At 39.2% G+C, this 17,321-nt stretch overlaps 1 protein-coding gene and 1 long non-coding RNA gene across 2 annotated transcripts; one reads left to right on the top strand and one right to left on the bottom strand.

The window, feature by feature from the left end:
- The first annotated feature begins 894 nt into the window (after window positions 1-894).
- On the top strand, window positions 895-8,088 carry naga (N-acetylgalactosaminidase, alpha). The gene is made up of 9 exons (XM_003440817.5): window positions 895-1,105; window positions 1,600-1,756; window positions 2,027-2,167; window positions 2,458-2,669; window positions 2,763-2,857; window positions 2,974-3,135; window positions 3,790-3,987; window positions 4,093-4,233; window positions 7,044-8,088. Exons 2-9 carry the CDS (start codon window positions 1,602-1,604, stop codon window positions 7,245-7,247), a joined length of 1,308 nt encoding a protein of 435 aa, XP_003440865.1. The 5' UTR covers window positions 895-1,105; window positions 1,600-1,601; the 3' UTR covers window positions 7,248-8,088.
- On the bottom strand, window positions 4,460-15,486 carry LOC102081139 (uncharacterized). Its single transcript, XR_265888.4, has 3 exons — window positions 11,169-15,486; window positions 9,768-9,935; window positions 4,460-4,828 (listed from the first exon to the last, which is right to left on the bottom strand). It is a non-coding gene; the product is annotated as an uncharacterized LOC102081139 (long non-coding RNA).
- Between the last annotated feature and the right edge of the window lie 1,835 nt (window positions 15,487-17,321).

Genomic DNA, 17,321 nt, shown 5'->3' with positions numbered 1-17,321 from the left:
AAAAAACAAAAAACAAACAGTAAACAACTGTTAAATATACAGTAATATACACGTTTTGGGCCATCTCTTATATTTTGCTTCAAAGCAGCCTGACTTTCGTCCTTTTTAAAAAGCTTTCTAAAAGTTTTTCAGAGTTTTTCTTTGTTCATGATCTACCACCTTATCACTTTCAGCCCGTTCACGGCACCTGACCATTATCTCAGGACTGTTTGTTTTTTTTGTTCAGACAATTAACACCGACCTGGGAATCTTTCAAGCATAAAAAAGGCACCCAATTCAAGGGATGAACCAGTGTAGTGTCTACACATAGCAAATAACTAATTTAAAATGGTATCTTTAATCACTTTGTTACTAGCAGCTGGTCAAAATACAGTACTTTGTTCTCGTGTCTTTAATAAAATCTATGAAAATTTTTTTACCAAAGTGAGAGTCCGATGACTTTATCTTATAGCATTTATCATCTATGAATTTTTAGCAACTTTTGAAGCAACTAAATCCAGGTTTTGTGGTTCGAAATTTTGTATTTCAAGTGCTCCTCCTGCTGGATGTGGATATGTTTACACTTTTGCTGTAATAATTCTAATAATAAGGCTCCCTCTCTGATGAAGAAGCAATTGTAATTTTGTTCATCACACACGGACATTATCAGGATTGTAATTCCAAATGAGAGGTGAAGGCTACTACAATCTATAGCTTTTATAAAACAATATTGTATGAATGATTTTATCACATTTAACATGACCTCATTAAACATAAACAGTTCGATATTGGAAAAGGTGTTTATTAGATCAAATTAGCTACAAAACTGTAGTAAATAAACCGTAATCAACGGTCTCCCCGGCGGTTTTTTTCACCATTGCTTCCTGCTTTGTGGTCAGCTGATAGGGCTCCTTTGTCACGTGGCTCCCACTTCCTTGTCATGTGTACTTTTTTGTATATTCCCCTACAGTAGGACCGAGCAGATTTTCTTTTATCACAGCATTTATTTAAAGAAGTGAGGGGAAGACCGGAGACAAGGGCACAGAATCGGACTGCAGGAGGCTGAGCCCTTGGTCTTATTTGCTCTTTCTAGCTTTCAATTTCCAAGAGCCGTGATCGGACTTCAGTGAGTTCAGCTTTTCATTTCATGCATGTATTCAGCAAACCCCTTCATTTAAATCATTAAAAGTGTATTTAAATTTCCTGCGTTTTAAATTGCTAGAATAATTGTTATCTATGCCAGATTATTTTTAAATAATAAGCTACCGTCAAGTTAGTGTTCATAATACAAAAAACTCGCTTGAGATCGAGTGTTGTGTATTTACAAGAACCAGATGGCAATCATGTTGCGAACAACTTTTATATTATAAATTTTATTTAGCAGAATATCCTTTATATAAGCATCGGCTTTTCATTTGATCATCTGACACAATCAGTCTATTTCACTGGTAAGTCACCGAGCAGGTTGTTTTACGTTCACACCCATGTCAGGTGATTATTCGTCAGGTGCTGCAATCATTAACCTGTATTTTGCTATTTAGTCTTCTGGACGTACTCTTCTGGCTCGTCTTTGACACACTGCACTGACATCTGATTCAACTTGTAATTTTGTATTTGCAGAAATGCATTTTGCAGTGTTCTTTTTTGCCTTTGCGCTCACTGGGACCACTTTGGCCCTTGACAATGGACTGATGAGGACCCCTCCCATGGGGTGGTTGGCATGGGAACGATACCGATGTGATATTGACTGTGAAAACGACCCCAAGAACTGCATCAGGTAAGCCAAAATTTTGTATGTGTACCACCAGGCTTGATTGTATTAAAACCTTAATAGGTATTTAGGTGTTATAACAATAATGGTCTAGTCTCAGTTTTAGAGAGATATAATGACAGGATATTTTTTAAGAAAGCCAGTAGAAGCAGTTGGCTTGAACTGCATATGTAAGAGATATGGTAGTGCTCTTTACACTCTTATCTTCAAATGAAGTATCAGCATAAATAGGAATGCGATTGAGACCGTTATGAAACATCTTTGTCCTTCTTCCAGTGAGAATCTGTTCATGGACATGGCAGACAGACTTGCAGAGGATGGCTGGAAGGAACTCGGCTACGTCTACGTGAACATAGATGACTGCTGGTCTTCCAAACAAAGAGACGATCAGGGACGGCTGCAGCCTGATCCTAAGAGGTGCAGTATTTGCTGTGTGAGCACAAAGACCATTGTAAACATATATCTGTTATTGGCCTACACCCAGTGAAGTAGTGTGACAGTCATACAATCACATGAATAACAAAACACAGTACTCAGTAGATTCATAGCAGGTGTTTTAGTGTCAGCACAAATATGAATTTTCACTTCCCTGGAAAGTGCAAAAGGAAATTGGGTTACAGGATAAAAAAAAAAAAAAATCATACTGTGGTTGCAAAATTAAAACTGAAGGCATTTTTAAACATGTGTGTTTGATATTACTCTTTCAGGTTTCCAGGAGGAATCCAGAAGCTGGCACGCTACTTGCATGACAGAGGCCTAAAGCTGGGCATCTATGGGGACATGGGCAAACTCACATGTGGGGGCTACCCTGGCACCCCGCTGGATAAGATCGAATTAGATGCTCAGACATTTGCAGACTGGGAGGTGGATATGTTTAAATATGACGGCTGTTACTCTAATGCCACGGAGCAAGAGCAGGGTAAAAACACAAGACTGAACCTTTTCTGTGTGGATATTAAGATATTGCTGATTGGGACCTCGTTTTAGATCTCCTGTTCACTATCTTCAACAGGTTACCCTCTCATGTCAAAGGCTTTAAATGCTACAGGGCGTCCCATTGGCTATTCCTGCAGCTGGCCTGCCTACCAGGGTGGGCTGCCACCTAAGGTACAATTAAAATCCAAAATACTTTTTGATGTTTTATGCGAATCCTGTTCTAATACTTAAAAAAGGGAATCTTAGTATTTGCTTCTTCACTATATGAAACTGATGTGTGTTTTTAGGTAAATTACACTCAGCTGGGTGAGATCTGCAACCTGTGGCGTAACTATGGTGACATCCAGGACTCTTGGGACAGTGTACTGAACATTGTTGACTGGTTCTTTGAAAACCAGGACGTCCTGACACCTGCAGCAGGACCCGGAAGGTGGAACGACCCTGATATGGTTTGTTTAATTGAAATTTGTACTGTTTTCCCCAAATATAAACATATTTATAATAATAATAATAATAATAATAATAATAATAATGATGATGATAGTTATAAAGTGCTTTATAGAATAGCATAAACAATAGAAAAGCCACATATACATGTTTCACTTACAGACACATGAACAAACACAAAATCTACCATATGATTAGACATTCATTCCAAATTAAAAGCTCACCTACTAAAACGGGTTTTCAGAAGTTGTTTAAAACAAACCACCGAATCAGCTGGCCTGTTAGACTGAGGAAGGCCATTCCACAGTTTGGACGCAATTACCTCACAAGCACGATCACCTCTGGTTTAAAAATCAGAGCGAGGGGCAGGTGGAGATGCTGGTTAGAAGACCAGAGAGGCTGGCTACAGTGATACAGTCACAGAAACTCTGCTATATAAGCAGGAGCCTGTCTATGTAGAGCTTTATATGTTAATAACAGGATTTTATATAGGTCTATATTTACGATTTGTTTAAGCCTCTTCAGTGCTCTACATATATATATTTGTTCTGCACAAATCATTCAGCTACACCTCCATACTGAAAGAGAGATTACATGTACTAGAGACTACAGCCTCCAATTTAATTCTTTGGTGTGAAAATTTTTAATCTTCACAGCTGATTATTGGCGACTTTGGCCTCAGCATGGAACAGTCTCGTTCTCAGATGGCTCTCTGGGCGATCATGGCGGCTCCTCTTTTCATGTCTAACGACCTCCGCACCATCTCCAGCGGTGCCCAGAGCATCCTGCGGAACAAAATGGCCATCAGCATCAACCAGGATGCCCTGGGTATCCAGGGAAGACGGATTGTGAAGGTGAAGCACAATTTAGTAGATACAATTTTTTTTAAAAAAGACTCTTTTTGTGGACTTTTGTGCATTGTTTTTTGTTTCATTGTTCACATTTTTTCTTTCTCCCAGGAGAAAAGTGGCATTGAAGTGTTCTGGCGCCCCCTGTCAAAGAATGCCAGCGCTTTATTGTTCTTCAGCCGTCGTACAGACATGCCCTATCGCTACACGACTTCCCTCAGCAAACTCAACTACACCACAGGCAGCTACAAGGTATGTGTTTATAGACTTAGGAGGGATGTGTATCGTGTTTCGACCTGGTTCACTAGGGGTGAGGGAGGTAATTTTAGCAAGCAAGGTTGACTCAGACTTTCCTGTTTTTAAAGTTTCAAGGTTAACAATGTAAAACGGCACTAGAGAAAACAAAACAAAAAAATCCAAGAAACAAACAAACAAAAGATTGAAATCTTTTCAAATATTATAGCGTTATAGCATGGTACATGACTCAGTCTTTTATTAGGATTACGTGAATAAAATTAAATCATGTGCTGCACTAACCTACCAAAATCATCCACGTAGAGCAACTCCTGATCTGTGATCAGTTGGGGTGGTGTGACATGTGGAAGCTAACACCTGGCCCAGTCTCCAGGGTGTGGCGAGTGTCTCACACGACAACCAAGAAACAAGCTACACAGCAACAAAGTATCAACTGCAAGTCCAGCTCATCATACACAAGGACGGATCACAGGGGCAGGCTGGTGACATGAAATCAGAGCGGCTCTGGGTGACAGTCAGGCTTCTCGTTTAAAGCAGGTGTAGTTATTATGGTTGGAGCACTGGAACTCAGGCACTGGTCCAATGAGTCATACTGGAAGAGAACACAAAAAAGGGGCTGTCAGGATGACAAGCTGGATGTCATACAAGTGCAGGCTCCAGTTCTTATTTCACACTGAGCACAGAAAAATTGCACAGTCACTCACGCTGGTGCTGAAACTGCTGCAGCAGGTCAGGGCAGTTGTGCGAGCTTAACTGGTGTCGGTATTATGGAAACATATGTGTTGTAGGTCTTTTAGGATATCAATCGAACGACTAAAACAACAAAACATTGTGAGTATGTTTTGTATCAAATCCCTTTAAGCTGAACACGATAAAAAAAATCCTGCAAATGCAGTCACACTAAAAGGTAAAGAAGATGTAGTAATGCTGGGCCTTTACATACACCACACTGACAAAAGTTTTGTCAGTGTGGTATATATGCGTTAACATTAACAAGATTTAACAACAGACCAAGAATTGTGTTTCTGGGCTTCATCGCATGGGTTTCTAGTCTGGAGAAGATATTATGTGTGTAATGTGGAGATGGCTTTCATCTGTGTATATTGTGTATAATCCCTGGGCAGTTCCTTTCCCTCTGCCTGGAGATTTGGAATTCAGCCATAATACACCAGTTGCACATCTGTTCCCTGCCACTTTACAAATTCAGTTTTCTGAACATTATTATTCTACAATTTGAAGTAGAGTCGAAACCATTTATTAGCGGGCAATATTATCGACCGGTATTAGTAATTGGTGTCAGCATTATAATGGCTGATGAATGAAAATTAGGAAAAGAGAGTGGAGAAACACCCTTCAACCCTGTTATGATTGCTGTCTGAATAATTTATCCACCAGGGGGCACTCTACAACTTCTTTGTTTGGAAGTCTCGAAGACAAAAAAATACTGACAGATATATCGGAATATTGGACCTTTAAATATAGCTTTTATATATTTGAGCACATATTAGTATCCGTATCACTCTGAGAGAGTGAAAGAGAGAGATCCATACCTTTGGCGCTAAGGTTTGGAAGGCATAATCCTGTTTGGTTGTGTAGAATCCCCAGTAGACCACTATCAGTGTACCTAAGGATCCAGTTTGGAGAATTGGCGTGAAGTAGCTTGACAATATAAGTGGGGGCCTCACCTCGTAAGGCCATGACAGTACGAGTCAAGATGTTAAATTGAAATCTGAAACTAACTGGAAGCCAGTGCAGACTCTTTAGCAAGATTTGCGAGTTAAAAGCCTTGCCGCAGCATTTTGGACAGCTTGAAGGCGATTTATAGAAGCCTTTGACAGACAAGGAAAAGGGGTATTACAACAGGCTAATTGGGAGGAGACGAAGGCATCAAGCATCTCCAATTCACCCTGAGAGACAACAGTCCTGAGTTTAGTGATATTTCTTAAGTGAAGAAAGCAAAGAGGTGGTCAAAGACTTGATGTGGGCATCAAAAGATTGGTAAAAAATTAACCCAAGATTCAGAGGTTTTACAGTGGATGAGAAAGGTCCCAAACATTGTCTAATTTGGGGCTTAATGCTCTCTGGAGCCAGAATTAAACTATCTATCTTGTCTGTATTAAGCTGCAGAAAATTGTTTGCCATCCAACCATTAATTTCCTTAAGACAGTCCATTAGAATGGATAGTTTATCCAATTCATAAGGTTTAAAAGAAAGGTACAGTTGAATATCATCTGCATACAGATGATAGGAAATGGATATTACTACTAATATGGCCTAGTGGTAGGCCATATTGGCCAGATTTCTGTAAAGTTATTTATTTCATATTCTGTATAGTTTTTCATATTTATATCCTGTTCATATCCTGTACATAGCTTGTACTCACTACAGCCTGTACATACCTATAGTTATAGAATATTCACAACATACTTCATACCGTGTACATTATAACATACCATAATAGACCCATTTCTGTAATATACTTACACATCTATATTATTGCTAATATATATTGTAATATATCTATATCACTAAAGCACTTCTGGATGGATGCAAACTGCATTTCGTTGCCCTGTACCTGTGCATGTGCAATGACAATAAAGTTGAATTCTATTCTATTCTATTCTATTCTATTCTATATACAATGAGAACAATAAGGGACTTAGAACAGATCTTTAAGGAACACATGATGAGAAACTAGCTAAATCTGACCAAAGGTTTCCCACTGAGACCAAAAGTGTTCTATCAGCAAGATGTCTGTCTTTATACTTGCTAGAGAAATTCACTTCTGTTTCCCGTCTTCTTTGTAGGTTTTCAATGTCTTCACAGATGAGGCCGCATCGCTCAAAGACTCCACCGAATTTGTAGTGTCAGTGAACCCCACAGGGGTGGTGATGTGGTACGTCTCTGCACCTGCCAAATTCAACCTCCGCCAGTTCTATCAAGGGGGCACGCTCCATGGTCGTGTCTATGATGATCGTGAGGAAAATGCCATTCCACGGGTTTTCCTCTGATCACTCACAGACCCCACTTTCTAATCCTTAAGTTTTTGTCTTTTGTCTCAGTAGTAATGTCTTGATGATCGAATGATTTATTCCTGTCTAAGCACAGGTGCAGGCGCGTAGCTCTGCACTGTGTTTTACAAGTGCCTCTTCCAAGTAAGAACATGCTTGAAACTCAGGGACATCCACTTTGCATCTGTATATGGCACAAATGTGCTCTTGTTGATGCCATCTCCAGCTGAATCTTCACTTGAAAGTAACTGGGCAACAAGAGTTTCTGTGCTCAACAGTAATGATAGCTGATGATTTTAAAATTTTATCTGAGATATAGCACAATCACTGATCCCAGATTGGCACTGTGACTGAGAGGTCTTCACTTCTCTTAGATTTTGGTTTTTAATAGAGAACAGTCTTTGTCAGCTCAGAGAGACTAAAGTGGAAAAAAGTTTCAGAAAAAACTCATTAATGATTTATATGTTTTTATGTGACCTAAGTAAACAATTTATCATCAAATTCTCTAAATAAATGGAAACGCTGTATTTCAATTCTTCGGGTTTCCTTTCAGTGACTACATGCTACATTGAACTACATAGTCCATACAAACATGTGCAGCAGAGTGCTTTGATTTTTGCACTATACATCCATTTATTAGCATATGAGTAATATGGGTTCCAGCCAGCTCCTACAAGCTTTTTCAAAGGTACTAAGATGTTTTTCACTTTTAGCTTTCACTTCCCAGTTCTTTGTTGCAAAGTGACATCTCTTAAGGTCAGTTTAGTTCCAGTTCTGTTTTCTATAAAATTTCTTTTTTGTTGGTTTATTTTTATATATTAAAGAAACCCCCTGTCATCAAGACACTTGTAGTTCTTGGTATTGAAAGCACTTTCACTCTACTGTTATCTAAAGCAGGGCTGTTAAAATCATTTTATATACCCTTAAAGCCTGAGCTATGAAGTGATTGCCAGAAAGAGTTTATTGAACCAACTGACATATTTGTTTAAAAAAAAATTCAATTTTCCTTTCCATATATGACTTTTTATTTTTTTCCTATTGCTAACTCTTGCGTTTAAAAAAAAATGCTTAACTTTATTATGCAATTCATTAACATTTTGCAGGGGGAAAAATATCCCACTGATGTTAAAGTCTCAAAACATCATAAAAAACTGAATATAATATGATACATTGGGCATTAATGGGTTAAAATTTACCCATTTTCCCATTAACTTAGAAACAAGCAAAACAAAAAAACTTTAAATTGTTCCTCTTTCTTTCAATATAAAGAAGTTTAAACCCTGAAATGTCTCAAGTAAAAGAAATACAAGTTCATTGTTACATCTTAGTATTTTTTACACTTTATAAATTAAACACCGTTGTAGTAAGTCAAAGAAAGCTCCCAGTGCGATGCTTTGGGCTTAAATTTTAGAAATACAAAAAAGACAATGTCAAGTATTTGTGAAGTAATTACATCACTGTTAACTGACAGGGAGAAAATGTCATTTTTACTGTGGACCAGCTTTGAAAAGATACATTTCTATATTAACTAGTAACATTTTTTTGTTATTTAATGGAATATCAACATAAAAAATGTCCATCTCTATAATTAATGGTTTATCTTTTTACTTATTTTGGTGTAGCATGTTAGGCAAACATGTCTTTGTCAGTAAGAATGCTGCAAAACTGTCAAAACTAGTTAAATGTGTAAATTTGTGCCTTCCTTCTTTGCATTTGTCACATTTTCCAAAGCCATGCCGTGGGCTAAATTGGACGCTCCTGGTTCTGGCTCCCAGGCCGAATGTTTGACAAGCCCTCCAATACTGTGGATCATTAAAAACAAAAGAGCTCTAATCTACACTTGTGCATTTTGCTAGCCTATGGTCTAATATAGTTAGCAACATGAAGTCTCTTTAACTCTGAATTAATAAATGATCACTCAAGGACCCCCTTGTGGTTTGGTACCTATATACAGAAATGTAACCCACAGATTTGCTTGGCAGACAAAGGCACCGAACATACAAAGAAAAACCCATAATTTAGCTAACATACACTCAGAGTCAACCCTATATGCAGCCAGCAGAGGTCAGCACTGCTCTTCAGTCTGTCTCGGCCTTCTAGCCACTGCCAAAAAGTGCACCTGCTTAACAGTGCAAGGACAATCAGCCCATTCTGCTTTGTCCTTTTTCTCTCGATTATGCTTTCCTCTCTGACGTCACCTTCTCTAATATGGACACTTGTACTACAATGTATTAACTTATTTCATACTTTATTTTGTCCTTGAATTCTTCCAGTGAGCATCATCCGTTAATTCCTTCATTGTATTCATTCTGTCTCCTCATCTTTGCTCCTCCCTTCTCTCCTCCTCCTCCCACTTGGCTCATTCAGCTCAATCTTGCGCGTATCACCTCTGACCTTGGCCTTAAAGCCAGTGTTTGCCCACCGATTCAAGATACTGAAGTAGTCACATGACTGTGGGCATTGGCATGCATGCTGCTGCGTGTGCATTGAAATGAATGACGGTGACACACACACACACACCTCCCCTTTAGGTCAGTTCAGGCTAGATTGGCTTTGTGTACGTCTGTGCTGTTGCATCCGTGTGGGAAAGCGGATCATTGTCTTCTGTTCTTCCCCATTCAGTCATCTCAGATATCCTTTAGCTGGCAGAGCATGGCATCTCTCACTGTCCGGGTCCCTGCAGTTTTTCTGTGAAAGAAGGGAGTTGGATGATAGAGAGAATGAGAGAACAGAGCAAGAAGGATTTGGGCATAGGCGGAAGGGGGGGGGGCCTCTCAAAAGTCTATTTGAAAGTGCAAATGAGCAGAGGAGGGGGCGAATGGGAGAGATGAGAGAGAGAAAGAGAGCGAGGGAATGAGTGAGGGAGGGGGCTGAGACGAGGAGAGCGTTCCTGCCGATGCTCACGTAGGCCACAGCTGCAGAGACGCAGTTACCACTCTCATCTTTGTGCCCCCACAACACCAACAGCCCTGATTCAATTCTCTGGGTCCCCCCCCCCCCCTCCTCTTCCACCATCACGCTCATCTCCGTCCTGCTGCTAGTCACACTCTCTGCCTTGCGCCTCCAAAATCCAACACAGATGAAGGGGTATTTGACGACCGCGCCGGGACAAACGGCATGCAGATGGGAGTTTGGATATAGGTCAGAATACATATAAGGTCTCAAAGGGGGCCACATGCTCAAAACGTAATAGGTGCTGCTACAGAAAAAGAAAGTGATCATGCTGTGGCTCTTTTGTGTCTGCCCTGTTACCTAACACATTCCTGCCTGCGCGCTGACACAAAAACCTGCCGTTTTCTAGAGAAGCAGAGACAGCGAGTACGATTTGTGTGCACAGAGACAGAAACACTGCCATCGTGCATCTCAGATTAGCCTGATGACATCATCACCCCATCTCATGCTGCCAGTCTGCTTGGCTGGTGGCTGACTCCTGACATCACCACGCTGTCGTTCGATCCAATTCAGAAAAGGTGCTATACATTGTTACATTCTCCCTCTCCATTCATCATGGTGTTATGCCTTTTTTATTGGCTCCTGTGGCCATTTTAAATTAAACATGCCCCTGTTATTTTTTTTAAATCACCAGACATGTAAATAATAACAGCATTAATGTGATGGAGTTATGAAAAGAAGGTGAATAATTAGAAAAATATGATGGACCTGAAACCTTAATTTCATGCATAAAGTCTGATTTTCATTGTGTGCATATAAAACGACTAACAACTATTCATCCTTTACTCACATTAGGAAAAAAAGGGGCACAGGGAAAACACATCTTCTTGTCTTTAGCTTTCTTTCTCATTTGCTGTTGAGGTAGTCTCTTAAAGCTGACTAACTATAACAGCTGAGTGTATTAAAAGATTATTAAGCTGTTGTTGTTGTTGCAGACACCAAAAAAAGTCTGCAAATTTGCTGCCTTACCATCTTTTTCAAACCCAGAGAGAGCTCTAGTCCACATCACCAGGCTGCCTTCTTACGTTTTAATGTTTAGACAAGAGTTTTTGGTTACAGTGACCATTTATTCGTCATTTCCTGTCGGTGGACATTTCCTGGAGCCCAGACTGGACACCCGGGTTTTATTTTAGGCAATCATGGAAAGCTTGAAAGGTATTACTTAACAGTGTTGCAATCCCACTCCTGCCTCTGGTACCGCTTTGACGTCCTTGTTCCTCCTACTTTTACTTGCTCATGCATTACTCAAAGACCAGATACCTCCAGCTCTGGTCACAATGGCTTACATTATATGGTTGTGTTGGTCTCTGTGTCCCTCATAAAGCATAGCACAGTGTTCTTGCCCCAGAAAAAAACACTTTGATCTGCCTCCACCTTTAGACCAAAAGTAGTCAACCATTAAATTAGTATGAGTTTGGATTCCCGGTGGAGATTGTTCTGCCCTGTTCTGCCTTTATGACTTTTATAGCAAAGGATGTGCTGCTGACTGTATGGAGACTCTGTTTTTCCAGCTGGAGCCAGAATGTGTCCATATATGTGCCGGTGTATTTCCAAGACATGTATAGCCAATATCTTCAGGAAATGCGTATGTGCATAATTGCTTCATGTGTTATGTCTGAAATAGTTATAAAGCAGACAACTGATTCATCTATGCCTCATCACAGTGTAGATTTCCATACTTCTAGATGTAATCACGAGACTATGTAGTCATAATTTTTTATGAATGAATGTCTGAATTCGTCCACCAGTGGCTGCTGTTGACTCAGTAACAGACGCGCTCGGTAACAGTTTCTGTGTACGAGGCAGGCTGCACGTTGCCGAAGCACTGCGCGCATGCCAACTGGACAGACTGTCAGCTGCTTTCTCACTGGCAGTCTGTGTAGGTCAAAGTCAGACCGTGGCCAATACCGCTCACTCTGCTTCTCTCTTACACACACACACACACACATACACAGAGTCATGATCTCATTCTTTCCCTTTAACTTTATATCTCTCCTTCTTGACTTTGAACTCACATTCACACACTTAACCTCTAATTTTCTCCCACTTGCTCCTTTTGCTGAACACACAAATCATCTACTGTATATCCTGGATCACATTTACATTTATAAAGGTGTGTGTGGTCATTCCAGTCCCTCGGTTTATACACTGTGTGAGGTTTCAGATCCTGATGCCTTTCTGAGCAGCAGAATAAAACTCAGTCAGTCTGGCTGGCTGGTGTGCTGGGGCTGAGCACAGTCTTCCAGCTGCTGGGTTTAGTCCAAACCGGCTTCAAGTAGAACGGCTGGAAGAGACTGGAAAGATCAAGTGGAATTCTTGTGAGTTTGCATGTGTGTATTTAGATAGGGTCACATTAAAGAGGTCTGACAGATTTCCAGGTGATATCTGATATGTATTCACACAGCAACAATTTGTTAGGTAACATGATGCTATTTGAGCTGCTGCTGATAATGGGGCTATTTTGGAGTAAAGCCCTGTAATAAAACGCAGCATGATGCTGTAGAAACTTTGAACAGATTAGTTGGCAAAAAGAAGTCATGTGCGGGTGTGCGTTTCTCGGGGGCGGTGGGAATAAAAATAGAGACGTGATCGGTCAACAATGCTTCTCTTCTAACCTTCAGTCTGAACTGTGAATGTCCATGTGCATGATTTTCTGTGCTATTTTTGTTTGTGTCTGTCAGCATTTAAACTTTCTCTTTTTTTATACTGGTGGATTCTTCAGCTGATTGGCCTTCGTGATTGTCATCCCCTCTCCTTTAGCTTGTTGGGCTGCTTGTTACCAGGACCAATTGTTGCCTGCTGACCTGACAATCTGTCATTTATTTACACAGTAGCACTGCTATAAACTATCCCTTTTCCAAGTAAGGGTGTCCTGAAGAGGTCATGAGAAGGTTGTTGCTCATCACTCATAATTTGAGATATCCAATAAGCTTGATTGCTTCTGTAAGCAATAAAAGATGCAACAACACAATGGCTATTCTTATCAACAATGGATTGGATCCTTTTTTAAATTACTAAAAATATTCAGTTTCTGGAAAAAAAAAAAAAGTAGAATGATAATATATTACACACTGATCATTCCCTTTAATAATTTATTTACTCTCTGTAGAAAGTCATTCATTGCTCTAACCATGACATTACTTTGCATTTCTCATGGCCTGAGATTCAATGTAGTACATGCTCGTATTGTTTGGTCTTTTCATACTGTTGGCTATGAAATGAAAATGATACGATGCGTTTATAAGGTGTTGTAGGTGCATAAATGCAAAAAATGGGTCATTTTAACCCATTGCTAGGTGGTTGCTAGGCAACATGACATTATATTATACTATGTATAATTCAGCTTTTGAAGGTATAAATGAGATGTTGTTATTGTGAAATGAAATTGATAGTATGCTTTCACAAGTTGTTGTATGAGGGCAAAAAAGAAGTAATTTTAGTCCATTTCTAGGTAGTTGCAAGGGAACATGATCATATCATACTATCTGATTTAGATAAGAACCTTCAGTGGGCTAAAATGTGTGCCAAGTTTGGTTGGTTAATTCTAGATTGTGTTGGAAGAGTTGGCAGCTAATGAAACACACATGCACACAGATGCACACAGTTGCATCTATTGTAATGAAAGAGCTAACACTTAGCCTACTTACAAACACACCAACACCTGTCCTAATAAAGACAGACACAAGATATTTATTTTAGTTCTTTAGGTTCAAACACAAAACCAAAAAAACCCCCAAATACACCATGAAGCCCTGCTCTCAAAAACATGACATGGATGTAACACTGTCTGTGTAGCTGGATTTAAAACATAAGTTTTCTGTCAGTACGGAACGTTACATCAGAGTTGGTTGGTTGCTGTCAATAGACTTACATTAGTTTATGTTAGCTAACTAGTAACAGAACCAATAACTTAGGGAAAAAATAAGGACAATAAACCTAAAAATCTGTTACTTTTGTGCTATTCCTGTCTGTAACAATGAGTTTTATGTTAACAAACTTAGGGTATACTGTCCACTTTCACATTCTGTTTCTTTAGCAGTGAGTGGCTCCCCGTTGTTTGGCTAGTGGGAGTGAAACTGCAAAGTTCACCTGTTGTAATGTTTGGTTTTGTAAAGCACTTTATAAATAAGGATGGTGTGGAGGAGAGCCTGTTTGCGTTATGTGACAAGTGGTTCACCAGGCTGACAAGCTGGAGTCAGAAACTGATTGTGGCTGGATGTACCGACCTTAAATTTAATTCGGGATTTGACAGGATGCCAATGAAGAAAAGCCAGTATGGGATTCTAGTGTGCAGCAGAAGGAAATGTTTGATGTTTGATTTTTTTCCTTATTAGCCAGTTCTGTAGATAACTGAATAACTTATGTTACGCAGGTAAAGGCATGATTGTTTGATTGGTAACTCTAACTCTAATGAATTTAGTATAGTAATGCATTACATTACTCCAGTGCTCTAGTGGCATTCGGTCAGGAAAGTAGTGCTTGTCCAGTGAAACCTTAAAACACATATTAATTAAACATACTTTTTAAAATCTCAGGCAGCACTCTTTCATAAAGTTTCTCATCTATTTGCATCCAGCGTTTAGATTACTGCCATCTTGTGGCCAAAATTGGCTTCTTTCTCTGGAAGCAGACTTAACTCTGCTTAACTAGGATTCTGTATGTGGCCAGTATCTTATTGGGCTTGTCCGTGTCCTGTTAACGATGACTTCAGCTTGTCAAGATGAGAAGCCAGCAACCTTTCTGGTTCTTTGCGCATTGTGGAGATTGATGGGAGGTCACTGTGCAAAACAAGCTGTGACTGGCTCTGCTTTCACTGCTCTGAGATCAGTTACCATCTGCTTGTTTGTGGGAACAGAGCTATCATTAGCAAGTAAATGACCCCTCTGTGCATTATCATCTTTGCAGATAAATTTTCTCTGACTAACCACCTTGGCCAACATGTGATGTGGCCAGTCAGTGTTTAGTGTGAAGAGTTTTTTTTAATTATTTTTTTTATAACTCATTAACAGTAAAACCCCTGTTGATAGAGAGACAAACTGGTCCCACATCTGCTCTAATGAAACAGACAAACTGAACAGGTGCAGATTAGAGATCAGTGAGAGATCACTTGGTTCACTTAATGTACAAATTTTAACCAGGTATTTTGCTAATATCCTACCTTCATTTTTCAATAATGTTTTTATCTCTCTTGTAATGTTGACAGTTAACCACGTCACAAATGACTCAAACCTTTTATTTAAGGTGTGATTAAGAAAAATGTATATACTTAAAAAATATGGGTCTGTAATTTGAGCTTATTCAAATAAATTTGTACATTAAACATTCCCTTGATGGGGAATATTTTTCTGATAAATAAAGTTATTTTGTCATTTATTCTTTGATTGATCATTTCCTAATAAAACATTAGTATTTGCAGTGAAGAGATTTCATACTCCGGTATTGCTACTTTTACTAAAACTAGCAATTTTGGAAGTGTAGGGAAATACATATAAAAGTTATTTACAGCCACTACATATTCTGCAAAAAGTCATAAAAAACTCTTATATCATATATGTCGGATGTTGTGAATACACAATGACTCCTTTCTTATGGTCAAAAATGTAACATTTTTAGAAGTTTGTAGAATTCCAAACAGCACTAACAATACAAAAAGGAAGGAAAAAACTGTTTCCAGCAGGTGTTCATCCATGCAATGTCCAAACATTAAAACTGTTTAAAAACAAATATTAAGAAATTATTTTTCACCGGTTAAGGGATATAGAGGGGCGCTAATCTGAAGGTGTGTGATGTAATAATGTTGATTGTTTTTACACCATACACCGGCGACCTGTCCAGGGTGTACTCTGCCTCTTGTCCTATGACAGCTGGGATAGGCTCCAGCCCCATGAGAATGGATGGATGGATGGTGAAAATGATATCTCTGCAGTAAAGCTTCTTTCACTTCCGGTTCATATAATCCTTTCAAATACTACTATCTTGTGGTCACCATTGGCTATTGTCTCTGGCAGCAGGTTTAACTTCAATTCCTCTGAGATCTGTAGAGTATGTAGGTTTCATGGGACTGTTTGTTCCACATTAACAAAAGCTGGGTAAGCAGTAGCTTTTTAAAAGTTTAAATTAAGTTAAAATTTATATTTATTTGTGTGTGCATGTGTAGATGATGTTTTTTTGTGACTGATGAGAGACAGACAAGCTAGACAAGCTGGTACTGACTCTGCATTCACTGTTCTCAGATCAATTATGGCCTGCATGTTTGTGCAGTTAAAACACCTTGGCCAACATGTGTGATGTAGAGGAGTTATAGTGCTGTGTGAATTAGTTTTAGTAACACTTCTAGCACGTTTAGCTTTGATGAAGGAATAGGAAACGTCAGCTCCTACTTTAAAGCTAAAGTATCCTACTTTAGCTTTTGATAAGTTTGCCAGGAACACCATTTTATATGTATTGGGGTGTTTTTGATTGTGTGTTATTGTTAGTGTTCCTAAAGGAATAGTTTTGTCAGGTAATGAAAACCCCCCACACACGAGGTATGAAAAGCAGTTGTAATATGGTCCACTTTCTCTTAGACTTAGTCAATAACAACTTGTTAACCAGTGACAATCGCTCTTAGATCTGTCCCTCCAAAACAACAACAACAGAGAAGCAGTGAAAAGGTTTAAATGTAATTAACTTAAAAAAAATTTCTTAAAACTGGATCAAATATCATTTTGAATCAGACTAAGCTGATACCGTGACTTTCCTACAATTTCTTGAGCATAGCTATTAAGAAAAATATCTTTAATATATGCTAACCTACATTGTCTATCAACATCTGTCTTCATACCATTTGGATTGCTGTTGCCCCAAAAAGATCACACAGCAGAGACTCTTCAAAGAGCCACCCGACCACCACCTACCCCACCCCCAGACTTTAAATCCATGTCATTTGGCTCACTGTTGACTTAAAAAGATCACACATGTGAAGCTGACCTTCAGCCTAGCTCCCCCATTGCCTGCTGTGTATGTCTCTGCAGGCATAGTGCGTCTAAACATTAACTTTCAGGACTGGGCACAGTTTAGTCTAATGGAGCTGCTGTGAATGTTTGTGCAGTGTGTACTTATGTGTCTATATAAGTGGTTATG

This window comes from Oreochromis niloticus, linkage group LG15, assembly GCF_001858045.2.
Source record: "Oreochromis niloticus isolate F11D_XX linkage group LG15, O_niloticus_UMD_NMBU, whole genome shotgun sequence".
Taxonomy (NCBI): domain Eukaryota; kingdom Metazoa; phylum Chordata; class Actinopteri; order Cichliformes; family Cichlidae; genus Oreochromis; species Oreochromis niloticus.
The sequence above is the reverse complement of the archived record's forward strand: the minus strand, read 5'-3'. Positions and strand labels throughout refer to the sequence as shown.